The sequence below is a fragment of the Haliotis rubra genome, unplaced genomic scaffold, assembly GCF_003918875.1.
Source record: "Haliotis rubra isolate DU_JTF1 unplaced genomic scaffold, ASM391887v1 Scf219, whole genome shotgun sequence".
Classification (NCBI taxonomy): domain Eukaryota; kingdom Metazoa; phylum Mollusca; class Gastropoda; order Lepetellida; family Haliotidae; genus Haliotis; species Haliotis rubra.
This window is the reverse complement of record NW_025766214.1, coordinates 581,745-604,859: the sequence shown is the minus strand read 5'-3', so window position 1 is coordinate 604,859 and position 23,115 is coordinate 581,745. Positions and strand designations below refer to the sequence as shown.

Here is a 23,115-nt window from a genome sequence, read left to right as displayed (position 1 = left end):
TAACCGTGTCATCTGTACAATCCGGCACAGTGTCTAAACCGGATTATTTCTTTAGTCCCGACAAGTGCCGGTTTAGGCAGCTTCCACTGTTCCAGTAAATGAGACTAGAGGTGTTCCGATTCATTGAAATGTCAAAGGTTGGTCATATTGACCAAATGACCAAGCTTTTAGTCTTTGAAACACTTGATAACGTAACATATCTTTGAAGTTGTCAGGGTTAGAAGGGCCTGACCTAACTGGTCATGACTGGATATTTCTTGAAGACTCCGGGAAGTTTATGTTCTTGATATCTCAGTCACCACATTAAAGTAGCAAGTTGCATCATACTTATCTGCAATAACAACCTGAATAAGAAAATCTGAAAAATGACGCTAACCAATTTTTTTGATGATTACTAGTTGGTAATAAAGCAATCATCAATTGTGAGATTTCAACCAATTCCCAACACTAAATGAGACACTGTTCAATCACTCACCCACTCACTAATCACCAATGGCAAGAGTTTTGTGCATCACATTTTAGGAAATATTGCTGTTGCAAAATATAGTCAATAACAAATATATTTATAAACATCTGGTAGCACCTCCAACAATCACAATTAAATCAATTCAAAGAGGATCTCATTTCATTAAATCATTTCAAAAGTGCTAAATTTGTGTTTGTTTAGAATAAATAATATCCATGATCATTTCAATACTAATCTCGCAGATCTCAAGAAAGGTTAAATATTTATAATTGATAATACATCCCTGCTTGTATTGATGAAATCGATAAATAGTGACAGCTAGCTATATTTTTGTTGAGAGAACTGTTCCAGCCATTAATGACAAATGATGATCGTGACAAAGAGAAGAATCATCTCCCTACTACAGCTCTACAGAAAGGAAGTACTGACCTCTGGAATGAAAAACAATTTCACAGCATTTTTCCTTCTCTTGATCTCCGTTAACATATCCAAAAACCCTTTTACAGTAGCCTACAGGGCTCGAGCTTGTGTATTGTATTGTGTGGCTGCATGTGTACAAACAGTGGTTGTACTCAATTTCTGTACTGGTGACAAAACTGACAATTTTGTCTTACAATCAATAGTAATGACACAATCACGATAACTGAGTCCTCTCACCAAACATATCAGATCTATAGTGGAATATTTAGACTAAACATATTCATCTAATTTCACTCATTTGTAGTTCAGTTTTAGCATCCCCTTCCAAAAACAACCCTATCACTGTGAGTGTGACCACCATAAGCCCATGTTAAAACATGGGAGTTCCGATTATCTTAGCATTAAGGCAGCTTTGTGGAGTATAATTCCACAGGCCAGTATCATAATATTGATTGTACAATAAAAACAACAGCTTCATTAGCACAGAACATGTTATCCTGTGTCCAAACTACATATTCTTATACATACAGCCACACAACACAATACACAAGCTCAAATATTCCTGGGATTGGTTAGGTTTGCCGGAATCTAAAATTGGCTATGACAAGGTGACAAAGACCCCTTGATTTCCGTGAATTTCTTGAAATGACTAAATGTCATACATATAGCCTAAAGGAAGCAGGTCAAATCAGGTAGACTTATTATTCCCCTACAATTCCATATCTATGAACCACATGTTTCCATTAACACTGACTGACTGAGTTTGGTTTTACGCCGCTTTTAGCAACATTTCAGCAACATCACGGCTGGGGACACCAGAAATGGGCTTCACACATTGTACCCATGTGGGGATTCGAACCCGGGTCTTCGGCGTGACGAGCCAACGCTTTAACCATTAGGCTACCCCACTGCCCCTTTCCATTAACAAGTTTCCAACCACAAAGAGTTCAGGAAATATATTGGGAGAGTAATGATGAACACATGGATGAAAAAGAGGTCAGTAAATTTAGTTGATAGGCGATATCTAAATGTGTCTTTGCATCTCATGGTGACAAAATAATATTTTCAGTCACCACTCAACAGGACGACCTTGCACAGAGTGTTAACACAGAGATTACAATGCATTCAATGTCATACACGTGGTCTAGTAATATCATAAGCAGACAGGATACATACTGAATTGATGAAATTAGTTTCTTAAATGTTGAAACTCATCTTACAGTGGATGATGATATGTGCATCACAGAAGTACAATCATTACCCGCTGTCAGCTGATCACAATCGGAATCTATTATTGTGTTTGCATGCAGATTCATATTAATAAACGTAATACAACATGTGATATATATGGCAACACATTGTACAATAATGACAAATGTAAAGGAAAACCTGTTATTGGACAAGCTGATGCATTTTCATGACAATCCCTAATTGATGGAATGTTTAACAGAAACAGAAAGAAGTTGATCCAATTTGCAGAATATGAACACATGCTCTTTGTAACTTACAGTAATAGATATACTACTCAAAAGAGTGAGTGAGTGAGTTAGTTTAGTTTTAGTACTTTTAGGCCACACTCAGCAATATTCCAGCTATATGGCAGCGGTATGTAAATAATCGAGTGTGGACCAGACAATCCAGTGATCAACAGCATGAGCATCGATCTACGCAGTTGGGAACAGATGACGTGTGTCAACCAAGTCAGTGAGCCTGACCACCCGATCCCGTTAGTCGCCTCTTACGACAAGCATGGGTTACTGAAGATCAATTCTAACCTGGATCTTCACAGGTGCTACTGAAAAGAAGTTAAAGTACATCTGATATTTTCCCCACTCCTCTTTTGAGTAATAATGACTGAGGATGTCACTAACAGGTTAAAGGGTAAGGCGATGCTATCTTACAAGTCATACCTATTATAAGAGAGTGAGTGACTAATATCACACACTGCAGTTACACTATAGCATTCAGATTCCAGCAGCCTACCGTATATGACCGTCTATAAGCCGAATTTTGAGGAACAAAAAAAGCAGTCTGTAGAAGGGGGTCGTCTTATCCATGGGTTACGCTTTCGTCAAACTTTTGTCCAGGGGTAAATAAACAACATCGTATCACTTCGCGTGAACAAACAACAGAAGACAACTTTGTCAGTAAAAGACGTCAAATTTGCAATTAAACATCACTAGACAAGATTATTTACCTCTTAAGTTATAAGTTGTTTTTGCTGGGCATTGTATTATTTGCAGGGATTAAGATTACAGTGTATGTTATCTTACTCTATGACTTGACACTAGTGGTTGATAGCATAAGCAACGATCCTGGACATAAGGAGGATATGTATATTCTACTCAACTTTTGATTGGGATAAGCATCTTGATATGCACTTGACAGGTAGGAGAATGGGTTTTGTGGAAAAATATAAACCTGTCCCTATCTAAATTGTTGCATATTTGAAAACTGTGACATGACAACACAAATGATAATGATGATAAGTTCCCCTCAAAACTGAAGTTGGACCAATTTACGTCAATGTTATGAATGAATTTCAAACAATACCAGAAAATGTTCATAAGTGTCAACAACTGTTGACCTTCTGTACATTGTATGTTTACTATTTGTGATCAAAGCAAGTTACTTGTGTATAGATGTGTATAGACCCTCTACATCACAACCATTTAGTTCCGTGCTGGACATACTACAGGGTCCTGCGAGGCATCGTCACCACAAGCTTCTAACTTGCCTTTGTGCCTCTATAGAAAAATCAATATGTGAGGATTGAAATGGTCTGTGCCTTTATGACTGCATTATCATCCATAACTGTCAGTTATCCAAACAAAAACACAAAAGTCAAACAAACGATCATCTATAAACATGAAAACAGGTCCCTTGAGCATGTGCAAGTAAGAATGGAACTTTTCTGAGTTCTCAGTATGAACATTCCTCAACGTATGGGTATTCAATTCTAGCGCCATGTACATCAAATGACCATTATTGATAGTGACTGAAACTGCAACTATAAAATAACCCTACAGACTGTCTACACCGACAAGCAGGTGATTCTACCTGTCAACACAACCCTAGCATTCTATCGGTGCAGTGCCACTTTTGACACTCCCTTGCCCCACAGTTTGCATGCCGAGAGCTTATACAGTGAGCGCACCTGTTTCACGTACTACGTCAGGAGTCAGTTAGTGCCAACTTACCACGAAAACTAAGGTGTAGAGAAACAACAGAAGTTTGTTGCAGCTATATGCGGTGCAGGCACACATAGATCTCCTCGGGTGCTTTCTGTTCGGCCGTAATTCCGGGAGCATTCGCTCCATGCCTTCAGACCCTGCCGCCATTGTGTTCGTTTGATGACCTAGATGGTAGGGGCTTGATCACATGACAGTCACATGACAAACTCCAAAACAATATGACAATGGCGGGGAATTTAAAACAAGATGAATGCTCATCGATTTTTATTGTTAAAGCAGTCTTTGTCCCTTTCCATAGAACTATACATGCTGTAAATACTTGTTTACCAGCTGTTAACAAGAAGAGGTGTCCGATCCAGAAGCAATATTTTAAAGACATGAAAATGATTCATTGTCCCAGGATATAAGTGAAGTTTAAACATTAATGACTTGAATTAAATCTGCTGTCATTTTGCCTCGCCTAATCTAAGGTTATTTTTGTTAGGTCAACAGGACGACCTTGCATAGAGTGTTAACACAGAAATTACAATGCATTCAAAGTCATACCTAGTAATATCATAACCAGACGGGATACATACTGAATTGATGAAATTATCGTCAAGTCTCGAAGTTTCGACTCCTGTTGATATCTTTGATTTCAAAACACACTCGGGGGAGATTTTATTTTTCAACACAATTCATTTTGTAAACATGTTTAACAGTAACAGCCATGGTCTTGAGTGTGAAAAATACATCTAACCAAAGAGTGAGTAAGTGAGTTGGGTTTTACGCTGATTTTAGCAATATTTCAGCAATATTACGTCGGGGGACACCAGAAATGGGCTTCACACATTGTATCCATGTGGGGAATCGAACCCGGGCCTTCGGCGTGACGACCACTAGGCTACCCCACCGCCCCCTAACCAATGAGATTAGTGATGTCATATGCTTGTGACGTCATAATGATCATCAAGCCATTAACTGTGATTAATTTTCACAGCAGTGATATTCACTTGGCGATATCATATAATGGATAGTATTAATAATGTGATAAACCCAGCCATTAACCTTGATACAAGTTTACAAATGAAGTGGCCTTCCAGAAACTACTAGTAATGTACTGCATGCATCGACGCATTGTCCACTTCGCCAAAATACCATTTATGTTTGCGCCACGCGAACCGCTTCGACAGTTGATGTCAATGATCTTTATTTTAGGGCCATGGAATAGGCTAGTAGTTACAGTTGTCTCGCTAAGCCGGTCTGGGGTTCGATTCCCATATGTTTACAATATGTAAAGACTATTTTTGTGTTCCCGTCGTGATATAGCTGGAATACAAATTCGATTTATTTTATAGTCGCTCATTCAACAAAGCTGGTGTTCGGCTGAAACTGACCGTCGCAGGTGCCCTTCAACCCCGGGTATAAAGTACACACCACAGTAGCATGAGCCAAAATAGCCTCTCGTGGGTTACATGTACCAGGTTCGAACTATTTTCTTTGTTACTGTGTTACTTTGAATTACGTAGTGTCAGAGTTTCCTTTACACAGGCAGATAGTCGAAAACGTCGTATTCAAGATAATATGCCACAAACATTTCCAAATCTGCAGGTACACTGTTAAGTTGAGAAATTAGCAGTGAAGGCGAACGTATATATGACGACATAACGAACACGTCATTCAACGAAATCCTAAACCAAGATCTAGAAATAACCTATAAACAAAATCCACTGCACGGACAGAGATGGCGCATTTTATGTGCGCTTCAAAATCAACTAATCTTTAGTACACTGTAGTTGACGAGAAGGATTCACATGCCTTAAGGTTGTTGTCTCAGACAACGATCACATATCATGGTATGCGATTGTAGGAATATTCATGCATTTAGTTTGCTTACTCGACAAAGAGTCGTCCTCAGCACCCCTAACCCCCCACCCAATGTGCCCTTACATACTCCCATCTTGTATACCTTCCGTCGAAGTGATTGTCAGTACCCTTTCAACAACTGGCTATACATTTGTGACGGCCCGTGTCATTCCGAGACAATGGGCTTCTTGCAGGTTACGAATCCCTGTCAAAAGTCGTATAAGTCTACCACGTGCTTCATTATCAACAGAAGGATCAGCTATGTACTCCAAGTCAACAGAAGGATAAGCCCTGCTACGTCACCCCGTCAACAGAAGGATCTCCCTCCCTGCTATACAGTAGTAATAGTAGTCCATTTATATTGCGCAAGTATCCATGCACATTGCATGCTCAAAGCGCCGACCTTTATCATCCAAAACTATGTTCCACAGGAGATATCGCTTGTGTGAGATCATATGATATCTCCTAGGAGATACCGTTTTGACAGTAGATTTTATGCAAATGCCATGACAATGCTATGACGTCATGAACTTGATGACGTCACAATGCTATGCCATAGCTGCACAGCAATTCTAATGGTAGTACAGTGTTGAGAGATGTACATTTTTCATTGAAAACTAATGAAGAATGATTTTTGATGATAAATAGAATCTCACCCTCGTGTCTACTGATATCAATTATATCAACACTCGTTGATAAAGGTGAAAATATCCTCGGGAAGCCTCGGATATTTGTAACTTTATCAACTTGTGTTGATATAATTGATATCAGTAGACACTTGTGTGAGATTCTCTATTTAGTGCCTGGCAGACGCTCAAGGTTCAGACTACCATCGTATCATACCAGGTACCCAATTTTACTGCTTGGTGGAGAGAGGCATGTTTGAACGTTACAAACTCACTTGCCTAAGTTGAGACCACATGTATCACATGTATACTCGTCTTAACAGGAGGATGGACCTTGCTACAAACTCCCCATCAACAGAAGAAGCAATTGTGCTACACAATCCCCATCAACAGACGGATCAGCCCTATCACATAATTCCCGTAAACAGTTGGATCAGCTCGCTACACAATCCCTATCAACAGACGGATCAGCCCTATCACATAATTCCCGTAAACAGTTGGATCAGCTCGCTACACAATCCCTATCAACAGACGGATCAGCCCTATCACATAATTCCCGTAAACAGTTGGATCAGCTCGCTACACAATCCCTATCAACAGACGGATCAGCCCTATCACATAATTCCCGTAAACAGTTGGATCAGCTCGCTACACAATCCCTATCAACAGACGGATCAGCCCTATCACATAATTCCCGTAAACAGTTGGATCAGCTCGCTACACAATCCCCATAAACAGACGGATCAGCCCCATCACAATATTCCCGTAAACAGTTGGATCAGCTCGCTACACAATCCTCGTCAACAAAAGATCAGCTATCTACATAATCCCCGTAAACAGAAGCATCGCTCCTGCTTCATATTTCCCCTCTACACAACAACTGAACCTTATATTGTTCTTGTTTAAATGAAGGTGCACAGCCTTCTGGCAACAGATTGTCGACCCACGTTGGGATCTGGACCACTTTCTGTCCCAAGGTTGGATACCTTGTCCACATGTCCTATGTGTTCACGCCGTCATCAAGGCTATGATCAGCCGGACAGCACGCCCTGTTGCATTATTATGTGCTATCCCTTCCAAAATAGTTCAATTAATACGGTTAGTTGAATTTAGCCAGCAACATGTCACGACAACCCGCACCAGCATCTGAAATAGCACGAAGTGGTCTATTGATGGACGTATGAGGTAAAGGTAGAGATCTCCCTATCTTATCACCAACGCCACGTGATGATCAGCCTTTGTACCCTGGTACGTATATACAGAGAGCCCGGTCACTCACTCATAAGCAGCCGGAGTAAGCGGGTGTGACGCAGGTTTCACCACCATGAAATTCCTCCTAGTCTTGATCGCCGCTGCATTTGCATCAGGTAAGTTGATTTGGAATAGGATTTGTCAATTGACAAATTGAGTGAGTGAGTGAGTATGGTTTTACGCCGCTTTTAGCAATATTCCAGCTACATCACTCGGGGTACACAAGAAATGGGCTTCGCACATTGTACCCACGTGGGGAATAGAACCCGGGTCTTCAGCGTAAACGCTGTAACCATTAGGCCACCCCACCGCCCCTATTGACAAATTGAAACGCAGGACATATACATGTATAGCGTTTGTTAGAAAACACCTTGTTTGGAGATAAACTGTGTGTTTGTTATTCAAACACCTGGAAAAGGAAAAGGTAAATGTTTCAAATACATGGCTCTATATGTCATCGAGTAGTTGCTCTCCGGTCCTCAGGTAATCCACTCCTAAAACAACAGTCTAGATAACATAGTACCTAGTGACACATCACACATCTACCCGTCAGCTTATACTGACTGCCCAACCCAGGCAACCATCGAGAACAGTTGTTCCCCCAGGTTACACAAAAATCAATTTTGATCTTGGAATGAAATTCCAGATTCTCGCTGATAACGATTCATGATTTGTAAGCACAATACCCCAGCTCGTGGTCCGGGGGTTTCACAAGGGTGAAAGTCCTCAAGTATTGATCCTGTTCATAGCGGTGTAAATCCCAACTTACTACATGGTTGTATACGTACTATTCACACTGAACTCCACGTTCCAACCAATTCCATTATTTAGCTCACCTGGCCCGAACGTCCACGTTTAGCAATATATTAAGATGACTTCAGAATCGCTTTGTCGATGCCATGACGAGACGTTCGTTAGCTTTACATTGAGATATTCTTAAGAACACCTTCGTAGATGTCGAGACGTCTCGTTCGTTAGCTATACACTGAGATATAAATCGCTCTATATGTCACCCTAACCCTATCGTAAGAACATCTTTGTAGATGTCGAGACGTCCGTTCGTTAGCTATACACTGAGATATCGTAAGAACATATTTGTAGAGGTCAAGAAGAGCCGTCCGTTACCCATAAATTGGGATACCTTAAGAACATCTTTGTACATAAATTGGGATACCTTAAGAACATCTTTGTAAATGTCAAGACGACTGGTTCGTTAGATATACACTGAGATATCTTAAGAATATCTTTGTAGGGGTCAAGACGACTCGTTCGTTAGCTATACACTGAGATATCTTAAGAAGATCTCTGTAGATGTCAAGGCGTCCGTTCGTTAGATTTACACTGAGATATCTTAAGAATATTTTTGTAGAGGTCAAGACGACTCGTACGTTAGCTATACACTGAGATATCTTAAGAAGATCTCTGTAGATGTCAAGAAGAGTAGTCTGTTACCCATACATTGGGATGCCTTAATAACATCTTTGTAGATGTCAGGACGAGTCGTCTGTCACCCATACATTGGGATGCCTTAAGAACATCTTTGTAGATGTCAGGGTGGGTCGTTCGTTAGATATACACTGAGATATCTTAAGAACATCTTTGAAGATGTCAAGAAGAGCCGTCTGTTAGCTATACACTGAGATATCTTCACAACCACTTTGTGTTTGCTGAATTGACCACACATCTTTAAGGTTTGTGAGTATCAAGTTTGATATATCAGTAAAATTGCCCGCAAAAGCCAAACAAATGTAAAGATTAGATGTCTTCCCTGAAATCACAAGGCCAAGGAAGACTTCCTTCGCCTGATAAAGGGACAAGAAGCAGCCGCAGTTGCCAATCAAAGGTACCACGTCATCAAATCACTCTTCCAGTATTTAAAGACAGAAGACCAAGAAACTAAAACTGTATCAGTGATATTGATCACAATTCGTCTGAAGGTGTTTGAAACTGATATGATTGAAACTAGGCTGTGGCAGGCCATGATGAAATAGTATAATTTTTTGTAAGTTTAGGGCCGTGGGGTGGTCTTGTGGTTAAAGTGTTCACTTGTTGCGTCTGTGCCCGAATTTGAGTTTGAGTCCCCACATGGGCCATTTTTAATGATCATACTTGTAGGGATCATTTCTATAGCGTGCATCGCCAGTCAACCAAAGCACGAGGACGTGTAAATCTTCCATTGTGTTATTACTTACACTTCTCTAAAAGCGGCTTAATAACCGAGAAATGACAAAGTGAAGTGAATACTCTCTAGATATGAAATACATCTAGATCAAAGTTCACATGAATCAGAACACAGCCTCATTTAAAGTATGTTTGCGGACATCCAGCTAAGCACTAAGTAATGCTACCCATGTTAGCTGCTCATATAGGAGCATAGGTGTCGAAGCTGTACACATCCTTCTTCACCAACATGGATCTATTGAGATGGGCGAGGCACAGTCTCTAGCTCTGTTTCTATACATAGAGGCAGGGATACTATATAAGTATAAGACTATTGTAGAGTATCCCTGATAGAGGTGATAAATCCTGCTCCAGAACTCACATGGTAAATACTGATATGTTATGGGTTATCGAAAAGGATTTCACAAGTTGTAAAGTAAATTTGTACATACAGTTTATATTGTGAGTGAGTGTATTAGTGAGAAAGTGAATGCAAAGGTTTCTGAGTGAGTGAGTGAAGGACGACGGTCAATCGTCGAACCTACAACAACCTGTGGTCGACACCACCACAATATCTATAATTGGTAATGTGACCCTGAGAAGCATTTCACTTGAGAACATGTATTCAAGGCTCGTAAAAGTACATTGCAATACCATTTGTGATTCCGACTAGAATAGATTCCCGCTATTGGGTCGAGTTCCTTGCGTGTCATCCCTCCCGACCGCGTGAGAGATTGTTCATAATATTGATCATTGTATTGTGTGGTCGAGACTATTATTCACAGCTCCAGTCGCTGTCGGAAATAACACATAAACTTCATCGCTAGTTAGCTCCAAATCCATAGAGAATAACTCAAGCCTAGAATGAGGGTTCAAGTCTAGATTGCGTCATCCCTAGGCCTAGAATTCAGAATTGTTCCTTTTATATTTTTTTTCATATACCTTTGTAGATATATATATTTTAAACATAAAATTTCATTTATGTGACTAACTGTAAGTCTACCTGATGTGAGTCACGGAGCGGTCAACGTGCAAGGGTAACGCGACGGCATGGTCTCTGCGCGACAGGTAGTGTTGCCTGATAACCAGTCTGTGGTCCACTTTCAGACGAAACGGGTCAGGGTCATGCCAGTTTCCGTTAGGGGTCAAGTTCCATTACTTATTTGCAACGGTGGACTGAAGCGTACGGAAACCTTTTAGGGCCATTCGTTTCATTCTTTCTTTCTTGAGATATCAACTTATCTTGAAATTTCAAGATAGTAACTTAAATTTTCAACATATTTATTTAAATGAAAAATTCTTATCTTAAAGTTTCTAGTTAATTGACTTGATATTTCAATGTTATATGTATCTTGAAATATGAAATTACAACTAAACATCTTGAAATTTCAACGTAGTATCTTGAAATCTAAAGAATAAACGAATGGTGCAAATAGGCTTCCAGAAGTAACAAGTCAGTCTAGAGGTGTAGCCATCCTATTTCAAGATAATTTTGAATTATAAATACTACAAGTAATAAGAGATGAACATAATGGAAACCATATAATACTTAAGGTTAAACTAGAAAATGAACTGATAAGCATAACACATATATACGGACCAAATACTGATACGCCAGATTTCTATCATAACATAAAAATATTGTAAAAAGCTTGGAAACAGAAACAAATGTAATATGTGGTGATTTCAATCTGGTTCAAGATCAAACCCAAGACAACTTCAACTATATGCACATAAATAATCCTAAATCAAAACGTGTACTCCCGAAAATAATAAGCGACGATCAAAAAGGCTTCATGAAAGGTAGATACATTAGTGAATTGGTCAGTGACATTATGGAATATACAGACTATTTGAATACACCAGGATTATTGATAATGACAGACTTTGAAAAAGCTTTCGATTCCGTGGAATGGTCGTTTATTGAGAAATGATTTAATTTCTTTAATTTTGGACCAACAATCCAACATTGGATTAAAACATTTTACAATAATATTAATTCTAGCGTGTTAATAAATGGTTTTGCATCAGACGTCTTCCACAGTACTAGAGGCTGTAGACAAGGTGATCCTCTATCGCCATATCTATTTCTCATAGTCGCAGAAATCCTTGCTCACATGTTACGTCATAATGACAAAATAGAAGGGATAAAAATATTTGGCTTAGAATATTTGCTAACACAGTTTGCAGACGATACAACTATACTACCCATCAAAAGTTTAGACTTACTAGTGTAAATGTAGCCACTTACTTCAGTCAACTGTTCTAAACTAGATTTTGCAAAATAGTCCATACTGGTTAAAGGTACTGTTTACACATGAACTGATGTATTGTAAAACAAATTCGTAACGATGAAAAAATTATTGTCATGAGTTCAATAAACGAGGAAGCTCAGTGAAAATTGGCGAATTCTTAACGAAACTTTACACCACAACGCAGCTGTTGACATACACGATATTTGCACATGCTTTTCAGCAATTTGATGCAGGATCCTCATGCAATTCATCAGCATAAGGTTTGTAGTTGGTTCCCCCATGTTAGGGGAGAAATTCATCTTCGATGTAACCACATGAAATTACTGAAATATTGGCTTAGGGATTTCATGAAATCCCTGTAAGCCCTTATTGAAATAGAGAACACCAAATTTGTAATGCGAGTACAGAGTATTTCCTGATAAAATTCATTTGTTGGGACAAGATAGAGTGTTATCATACAAGCTATTACACTTCAGTAGCACTTTAAAGCATTTACAACGTATTGATTTACACTGGTTAAGACAACAGGTACATTTCTGGAAACCCTGACCACCACAATTCGACTCGAAAATCACAGCTGTGTGGAGAAACAGTTCTTTGTCCATTGTCACATCATTCGTACAAACATGCAATATATGGTTTGAAAAATACCTTTTCCTTCCCAAACCCATATCCCAAAGCTCTTCTTCAACAGCGGGATGATGTATATTCCAAGTTATTTCTATGAATGGTCTAGTCTGTTTAAACTTAAACGTCTATTTTCAAAATGTTTGAAAAACCTTGCTAATTTTTAAATGCTATATCATAGTAAAATGTTGAGCCATTCCGTACGGAATTATGAGAGACACTTGTGCAACAATATACAGAGTATAATATATGAATATTAAAAATGGAATAATAAGGGTACAAGTTACATTAAGAAGATATTAAAAAAATTGCAGTACGCTTTTTAAGAATATTAAGGCAGGTTTAAGGACAAGCTAGAAGAAAACTAACTTTTTCAACATACCCAGATTTTCAGAAAAAACATCTAAAAGACTTGTACATTTAGATAAAAGTTGCAATCGCTCATCAGCATACAAAGGACAATGCAATAAAACATGACACTCATCTTCAATAAAATCTTTACAGTTTCGATTCTAAGCGGCGCTACCGCACATCTAAACAAAGCTATTCCTTTTCTCATAGAGCGAGACATTACAACTAACATAAAAATCACTGCAAAAATCCACCTTTAAAGTACAGTACGTGTGTAACTTATTACCTCCCCTACCAGTTAAACTACCAACTTGTAAGAGGTCCTGTTTCCATTTATAAACGAAATCGCTAAAAACAACGTCTGTAACTTTCGAAACTAAAAAATGAATATTGATTAAATTATTAATCATAACAATAAGATGCACCAGTGTGATGCTGCGATAAGACATTGGGTCTCTCAGGTTGTCAGCTCCAGACTTAGGGGTAGGGGTCCAACTGATCCCCTGGGCCCAGTTGGAGGGTACATGTCGAAAACAGTTCATGAAGATAATCTATACAGATGTCATTTGTCAAAACATCAACTGGAATATTATCGAAACCCGGTAATTTCCCTCTCTTAGCTTGACTTAGTGTCATCAGTAAATAGTCAAAGTTTTCAACTCCTAAGACCTAAGGGATGAAATGAGACTAAACAGTAAAGCCGTGAGAAATGAACTTGGTATCCCGACTCAAGGTAGTAATTAGCCAAAAGTGTCATCGGTAAATTATCAAACTTTTCAACTCCAAAGAACTAAGGGATGAAATGAGACTCAACAGTAAAGTTTTAAGCTACAAACATTAATTTCACACATTCACTGATATCCTAACAGGGAATGTGTGTAATGGGACACCATGAAAATCAGTAATTTCATGAAATCCCTGGAAATTTTAGGGAATACATGAAATCCCTGGAGTCACAGTGATTTCGCGAAATCACTGAATCTTTCAGGGATTACGTGAAATCCCTGGTTTCACACATTCCCTGTAACATATATACATAACATATAGTGAATGCTTTAAGTGAGTCTAAACTTTTGATGGACAGTGTATAATTTTAGACGGATCTGAACGTTCTTTTCAAACAGCATTAGAAGTACTTAACAATATGCATCCTTCTATGGTCTTAAAGACAAATTGATAAAACTAAAGTAGTGTGGATAGGTTCTAAACAATTCTCAAGTACACAGTATTGCAGAGACTATATAATCTGGACTGGACGCAGAGACCTTTCAAACTGCTAGGTATTCTATTTCAACATAATAAGGCAGAGATGGTGGAAAGAAACTATAAAGATAAACTAAAGAAAATGGAAACTTTGGAGAGGCAATTTAGACAAAATTAAAAGATGTTTGATAATCAGAAACTATAAAGAAGGCGGGTTGAAAGTTCCAGATATACTAGAAACTATAAAATCTCTGAATTTCCTGAAATTTCAGCTTAATATGTATCTTGAAATTTCAACTTAGCATCTTGAAATGTCAACTTAGGATCTTGAAATGTCAACTTAGTATCTTGAAATTTCAACTTAGTATCATGAAATGTCCAGAAAAATAATAAAAACAGCATGGTCCTAAAAGGCTTCCGTAGTTCTAATCGTCCTGATCTTCATATGCAAATACGATGACGTACGTTTAGTGTTCAAAATGAATGTTTGTATTGTTTTATCCAACATGTGTCATAGAAGAGAGACCATAGATGGAATGTAGGCTTGCCATAGTATTGAGGCTTACGCATATGTTTTATTGTCAGGGTTTGTATGGGACACCTACTGATGGCTTCAATGATTGGTGTTCACTTTACTCCTAAATACTTGGTTTGCATGGCCCACACTCGACATCTTCCAACCAAGTAATTTGTGTCCAACCGACCACACATTGCCATTATGTACACACGTAGCACTTCCTTCTAAACCGAATTCAGAATTAATATTATTTTGTATACATGTATCCTATACTCTGAATCAGCACCAGTGATTGATGGAATGGGGCAATTGAGAGATACTAGGTTACAGGTTTAAATGATGTTTACAGATGTATTGACCATAATTTGAAATGACATAAATGTTGTGATGTTTTAAAACACACACCACCACCAACATTTCTACCTGTGGGGTGGGGTAGCCTAGTGGTTAAAGCGTTGGCTCGTCACGCCGAAGACCCGGGTTCGATCCCCCACATGGGCACAATGTGTGAAGCCCATTTCTGGTGTCCCCCGCCGTGATATTGCTGGAATATTGCTAAAAGCGGCGTAAAACTAAACTCAGTCAGTCAGTCTACCTATAGACGGCGTAAAACAATACTCTTTCACATGCTCGTGCATTTAGAAACGCGTCATGAGTTAGGAACCTAATTCTTGGCCAGCACTGAGTCTCTCCTACAGATTCAGCGTGGGGATACCCTATGATCTTGTGTTTTCAGGTGTTGTGACACCGCAGAGCTGAAGTAACTGTAATAAGGTTGAAACTGTACATCCATCTGACTCAACCGACGTGACCCCTCTTCTGTGGCTGGTTTTCAGCCGTTTGAATCAACGTGAAATGCCTATACATGTATTTTGAATTTATTATTTTTAAACTATGATATATCCACCCTGCTGACGCTCTGCTGTCCCTCCCCAGGGTCCCCCGTGAGGGTGATCGACCGCACCGCTGACGAGCTCAAGTGTGGCATCTGTCAACACCTCACACAGGATCTGCACAATGTCCTGTCGAAAGAAGACACACAGGTGGGTACTCGTGTGCGTGTGCGTGTGCGTGTGCGTGTGCGTGTGCATGTCAGTGTACGCGTGAGCGAGTATGTATGTGTGCGTTTGAGGCAGGGTAAGTGAGTTGGATTTTACGCCGCATTTAGCAATATTCCAGCAATATCAATGCGGAGGACACCTTAATGGACTTCACACATTTGTCTTCGCTGTGACGATCGAACACTTAAATCATAAACTTCAGGCTGATAATACGTTAAGTTACAAATGAAGTATTTGTCTCAGAATAACGTTCTCTTAATATAAATACAGAGGAAGAATCTGTGTTCCTGAATGATGACACAACACAACCAAATGTTTCTAAATGTTAACATATCTTGTATTGACGTTATAACTAGTATAGATGTCCCCAGATATGGTAATACTGGAATGTTGCTAAAAGCAGCATAAAGCCACACTCACTCACTCACTCAAACACTTGGGTAGAAATAGCAAACATCAAATAAAATTGTAATCATCCCTTTTGTTCTCTTTTAAAATGCCGAGATCATGTGGTCATGCTCTCTGACTTGATTGACACATGTCATCGTGTCCCAATTGCTCATGCTGTTGATCACTGGATTGCCTGCTCCAGACTCGATTATTTACAGACCATCCCCATATAGCTGGAATATTGCTGAGTGCGGCGTTGGACAACAAACAAACCATCTATAATTTTGAAATGATAAGACAGACGCCATGTAACATCAAACAGTACATTCTCACACACTCTCTCTCACACACTCTCACACTCTCACACACACACACACACACACACACACACACACACACACACACACACACACACACACACACACACACACACACACACACACACACAAAAGTAACCACTCTGAATACCCACCCAAATCTCTCACCCTTCTTAAAGAACAAACCAACAACATCTCTGTGTCCCCACTTAACTATAGATATAAGTCATCTGTCTTCTGCTACCTTTTTTGATAGGTGCACTCAATACATGTAATATACTTCATGTTAACCGTCGATACCCGGGTTAGAATGTACCTGTAAGTTGATGTACGTCATCGTCTCCCATTTGCAAAATCGAAGGTCAGTATGACAATGACCGGATTAACTTGCCGAGACAAACCGCCGTCAAATAACTGAAAAGTTAAACCCATGCCCATCAACTCTTGGAACTTAATTATCAGCAGGATCTCCTTGATTACCATCTACTTCTGGCAGCACATGTTATGTTTTGGGTTACTATCAAATTCCATTTTGTTGAAGAGGACGTTTCTTTTTTAATGATAATTTCTTTATTGCAATTGCGACGTTTCGATGTAGATGCTAACATCGTTATTAAGCAAATCATCGCTTGAAAATGTCATCTTTTACACTAAAGACGTTCCATAAACTTGTTCCTCTTCATAATACCAGCTCCTAAATGCCACTTAAAGAAGTCCATTCTGTAGGTTATCTCAATATCTGGGAGTTTGGGAAATGTCATATCGTGCTTGTCTTGCACTGAGCAGAGTTTACGATCAACCACAATATATTTGTTACAGAATTTTTGGGAATGTCAAACGTGGGCGTGACCCAAGTGTGAATGAGTTTAGTTTTACGCCGCACTCAGCAATATTTCAGCTATATGGCAGCGGTCTGTAAACAATCGAGTGTCGACCAGACAATCCAGTGATCAACAGCATGAGCATCGATCTACACAATTGGGATACGATGACATGTGTCAACGCAATCAGCGAGCCTGACCACCCGATCCCGTCAGTCCCCTCTTACGACAAGCATGGGTTACGGAAGATCAATTCAAACCCGGATCTTCACGGGTCCGGGCGTGACCCAGAAAATATCAATCGTATGCCTAAGTCCACAGCGATAATTCAGTGATTGTATACATGAAACGCTTATCAGGTTGTGCTGGTGAGACGCGTACACCGGTATCAAGGTAGGAGGGCACCCATGGGCACTCAAGAGGTTAGGGTATAACGCGACGTAGCACTAGAGGCCGTGTTATCAACTGCGGCGATTGGTGACAGCTGGGTCCAGGTGATATCAGCTGGTCAACCATCTATCGGCTGATAACGATAAGATGACATTTGTGACTGCCGAGATAATGGGTTGAAGCCGGGAAAAGCGGTGATATTGCGGCGTAAATCAATATAGGATAAATGACATTTCATTGACAATTTAATTTTGAAACAGTTCATTATCTATAATCGCAAATGTGGAACCATACTAAATATAAACATACAGAATATTTTTATCATTTTCACAAGACATACAAATAAAAATCTTTGAGAGCTGGTGTTAAAATCTTATTTTACCGAAACCCATTTCAATAATGCATAACCTTACATTACATACAAGACCTATATTTGATAATAATACACCTGACTGACAGTATCATATGTATAATCTTGAATGATGAATTCACGTATGTTGATATACGCATGTGTACGCCATGCAATGATTTTAAGGGCCCTTCATTTTCACAACGAAACAACTTACAATACATGGAACATATCCAAGTGAATTTATCAACCTAAGGTCTTACCCGACAGAATTTCACAATCTGTCAGAATAATCGTATATGTATGTTTGTTCCATACAAGTCTGACATATGTTTTCAGAATATGGTTCTATCAATCTGTTATTTAGAGGGGCACTGATCCCCAGCAATTCCCCGGGACTGGTTGTTGTATTTGCTTTAGTTTTTTGTTATTGTTACACGTGTCAACCCAGTCAGCGAGCCTGACCACCCGATCCCGTTAGTCGCCTCTTACGACAAGCATGGGTAACTTAAGATCAATATTCTAACCTGGATCTTCACGGGTCCTAGGTTAACATCTATATGTCTTGCATCAATCCGGACATGACTTCCACAATCACTTCCACATTAACATCTCACGCCGAGTCTGAAATACTGTTTAAAGCGGCGTAAAATAGAATGCGATCAGTCACTGTTACTATATATTATATTTCTACATATTTCGCTTTAGCAGTTATTTGTGACATGTTTGTATTGAAAGTTAACTGTATATTTCAGACCAAGGTGGTGAGCGGCCTGATGTCTCGCTGCGAGGGTTTGGTCGAGGGGCAGAGCGAGAAATGTCGAGACATCGTTCACGGCGTCGCTCCCAGCATGTTGTCCCTCCTCGCCGACAACGTCGTGAGTTCCACTTAACGCAAGTCAAATATTATAGATGGTGAACCGGTAGTTTGTATAACACAACCATCTTACAAATATAATATCCGGATAATATAATACAACACTTTATCAATTCTGATGTTCGCGTAACCACAGAAAGAGGAAAGCCATTATTATAAGTGCCCACAGTTCTTTCAGGAGCTCATGACAACACTTATCACATTAACCGTTAACATGGCAAATCAAATCTTAAATACAATAAGAAAATTGTACGTTGAAGGAAATGACATAGTAAGGATTTGTGCATACGATGACTCCTCGTAATGTCAGTCCCCATTAATCAGGAAACCCTGCTTATCGAGCGATTATCTTCAGTTACCGATACTGCAGTAATGTTATTCTCAAGACATTGCTCGGTAAAAGTGATTTCGGTTTTAAGCGCCGCAGTCTTGATTTATGGGATGTAGTAGATGATTTGGCTGTCTCTTCCCCAGCATCCGTACGTCATGTGCAGCACCCTGGAGATGTGCCCCGTCGAACACGTGGAACACGAGGAAAGGGAGGTGGAACAAGTGGACAGAGTATGTTATTTTCATTTACACATCGCATTTGGTTGCCGCCATATTATGTGTTATTGTAAGTATTTTGAAACGCGCTCTAGTCAGCTGAGAATCAGTCGTATATGAAGACGTATGTACATGCTGCTGTTACAGACAACGGTGTGCGAGTTCTGCCAGTTCGCCATCAACATCGTGGAGAAATACCTCGAGAAGAACGCATCCCTTCCCAAGATCAACGAAACGCTCTACGGCTTCTGCAACAGTCTCCCTGACCCTCTCAAGTCAGAGGTAATACACCTTGGAAACTACTGCTGTAACTGATCGGTCGCCTATGCTCATAACGGTTTTAGGAACATACAGAAAGATGCATCGCACTGCTCTTCTTTGTTTGTTTATGAAACAAGCGTTTTGTGATTTGTGATCTGTCTTTCTCAGACGAAAATGCCAAACTGCTAAAAGTTGTGGGATATTTTTGTACGAACGTCACCAAAACCTCAAAATGAAACATATTATGGAAAACAGGTGTTTTAATATTGGGGGCGGTGGGGTAGCCTAATGGTTAAAGCGTTGGCTCGTCACGCCGAAGACCCGGGTTCGAATCCCCACATGGGTACAATGTGTGAAGCCCATTTCTGGTGTCCCCGGCCGTGATGTTGCTGGAATATTGCTACAAGCGGCGTAAAACCAAACTCAGTCAGTCAGTTTAATACTGATACTAATTAATAACAGTTACAAATATTGCGCCACCATGCTGGTTGGTTGTAAGCTATCATAAGGTTTATCAAGAAACTTATATGCATTTGCAACACTATGTTAAATGTGTTGGTGCCATGGTGACCTGATCGGCGGTTAGTGTTTTCTGGCTGACAATCTGGTTGTCTTGTTGCAGTGCCTCAAGTTCGCTCCAGCTGTCGTGAAAGCCTTGGCAGATGGTGTTGACCCCCACCAAGCCTGTGTTAAGGCCAAAGTCTGCCCCAGTAAGTCAGGAGTTGTCATAGCGTTCCTGTACAGTGTGCAAAATAGCCACTGGCCCGCTAGCCCGTGACTAGTAAAAATCCAGTCGGGCCACTAAATTTCCACAGTCACTGGCCCGACTGGCTTGTGAATTATCATGGGGTCATTTTGTAAATATATCAGTCTCCGACTTGTTAAGCTATAATACACTTCTATATCATGCAAGATTATGGTCTGATAAAATGTTCATCATATTAGCAGCTTAATGATGAAACCAGTGTCTACATTCAAATTTCGGGCAATGAATTATTTTGTAGGGTAGTAACTTTCAGGCATAGCTAGCCCAACTGGCAAGCAACATTTGGAAACTATTTCGCACACTGTTCCTGTACACTCCTCTATGTGGCATATATATAGTGAAGGAAACAAAGAAGGGAACAAAACTTCATCACAGCGTTCCTGAATATTTTCTTACATTTTCACCCTAAGTACAAAACAGAGCTTGCGAAGATACCTTGGAAAAGAAATAAAGGAACATTTGAACTTACAAGCGTTCCTGTATTTGTTTCCTTCGACATATGAAGTAAACATGCTTCAGTTATGGTGTAAAGACAGGGAGTCGATATCTTGATAAACAACAACACTTTTACCCCTTGATTACCCAGTCCATTGTCTCAGTCGCATATCCAACAGCAGCAGATAAATAGGGATGTATGTTGCAAATACAGATAAAGATTATAACTGCAGGAAGGGGATAGTGTCGAAACAGTGAGTTAGGTTGTGACTGATCTGACTCATATCAGCTCTTGTGAGTGGGCAATTGGTTGGGTGCGTGAGAGGGTGGTTGAGTGAGTGAGTGAGGGTCAACGCCGAGGTAGTGTCTGCTGTTCTATCTTCTTCTGCATCTGTTCTTCTGCCGTTTAGGTAACAATAATCATTACGGAAGCCCGAAAATAATTTGTAGAGTGCTCTCTATTGAGGTTCCGTGGGGCATCTGTAGTGTTGAGAGTTAGATTAATGTTTTTCTGTTTGTAGGTGAAACCCTGGAACATCCTCTTCCCTGGAACGCCGTCTCCTGCGATGTATGTAATAGAGTGACGGAGACCATGTTCCACGAAGTGAGTTTTACAAATATATTATAGATATTCCTAGAGTCCTAGATCTGATAGTGCTTGTTTACTAAGATTCATTCTTACGTGGAAGAACAACTCTACGTAACTTCTTCCAATCGCGTAGATCGATGTTTATGATGTTGGTCACTGGATTGTCTGGGCCAGACTAGATTATTACAGATCGTCTCTATATAGCTGGAATATTGCTTTATTCGTGGGGCGTTTAACAACGAACTATGTAAGTTCGACAAGGGGATAAGGTAAAATTGGTCAAATGTTTTTTAACGCCGCACTCAGCAATGATCCAGCTATTTGACGTCAATCTGTAAATAACTGAGTATGGACCAGACAAACAAGTGATCGTTATCATGAACATTTATAAGATGACATGCATCAACAAAGTGAGTGACTATGGTTTTACGCCGATTTTAGCAATATTCAAGCAATATCACTGCGGAGGACACCAAAAATGGATCGATGATGTCAACATTCGCCTCTAAAGGCAAGCATGGGTTGTTTACAACCATTTGTAAGCCGGATCTTCACGGGCCCTCCAACGGTCACAAATTTACACTCATATAATATTATACAACCAAACACTCAGGATCATTATTCAGCCTCTATTACGAAATGTATATGTATGTTGTGTTTCTGTTTGTCTGGTCAGGATGCCGGTGCGGTATGTATGGATCTGAAGATCTGTCTCCGTCCAACGCTTCCAGCAGTAAGACAAGAGGTTCACCCGGAACCCCAGCAGGAGGTCGGCGCTGTTAGTAGAACCGATGTGTTGCTTTACGTTAGAATAGAGCCCTGTTGTTGTCAGAGTGAGTTAGTTGGATGTGAAAATACATCTTGATGTTGGATGATAGCGGAAAACAGGCCTAGTACTGACAAACCTAGACACCTTATCCGGGAGGAACTGGATTCAGACCCACGATCACAGGTTTCTGGACTCTGATCCACAAAGCGTTCGTAGCGCTACGTCATTCGTAAGCCTATGGTAAACAATAGAGTTACGATAGGTCGTAACGTTACGAAAGCTTTGTGGATCGGGACTCTGACTTACTTAAGGGTCGTAACTCTGCACAGCGATTTGAGTGTTATGGTTAAAGGTACAGCCTCGTTGTCGCGAGAACTGACTGCAATACGATCATGGGTTTCACGGGCGGATATAACTTTCTGAGAAAGAAAGGTGTGTGTGTGTGTGTGTGTGTGTGTGTGTGCGTGCGCGCGCACACACAGTTCACTTTCACCCGTTTTCCCGAGAAGGATGTGTTGCATAACTATTGCTAGCTGACAAACCCACTCCGCAAGAAATAGTCCTCTTTCATCTGAAAACGTAACAAAAACACTACCAAATCCAGCCAAAATAAAACGGATTTCAAAAGC

At 39.9% G+C, this 23,115-nt stretch overlaps 2 protein-coding genes across 10 annotated transcripts in view; one reads left to right on the top strand and one right to left on the bottom strand.

Annotated features, from left to right (window-relative positions):
* Positions 1-4,235, bottom strand: part of LOC124277162 (tetraspanin-15-like) — an 83,667-nt gene extending 79,432 nt beyond the window's left edge. Inside the window, exon 1 of the mRNA XM_046712829.1 lies at positions 4,087-4,235. Coding sequence (XP_046568785.1) covers positions 4,087-4,227 — 141 coding nt within the window. The 5' untranslated portion in view covers positions 4,228-4,235. The remainder of the gene's footprint in view (positions 1-4,086) is intronic.
* Positions 4,236-7,800: 3,565 nt separating this feature from the next.
* LOC124277160 overlaps positions 7,801-23,115 on the top strand; it is a 35,710-nt gene continuing 20,395 nt past the window's right edge. For all 9 annotated transcript variants that reach the window (XM_046712824.1, XM_046712827.1, XM_046712825.1 and 6 more), the window contains exons 1-8: positions 7,801-7,918; positions 15,852-15,958; positions 18,999-19,121; positions 19,595-19,681; positions 19,814-19,948; positions 20,550-20,637; positions 21,650-21,732; positions 22,394-22,495. In XM_046712824.1, coding sequence (XP_046568780.1) covers positions 7,876-7,918; positions 15,852-15,958; positions 18,999-19,121; positions 19,595-19,681; positions 19,814-19,948; positions 20,550-20,637; positions 21,650-21,732; positions 22,394-22,495 — 768 coding nt within the window. In that variant the 5' untranslated portion in view covers positions 7,801-7,875. The remainder of the gene's footprint in view (positions 7,919-15,851; positions 15,959-18,998; positions 19,122-19,594; positions 19,682-19,813; positions 19,949-20,549; positions 20,638-21,649; positions 21,733-22,393; positions 22,496-23,115) is intronic.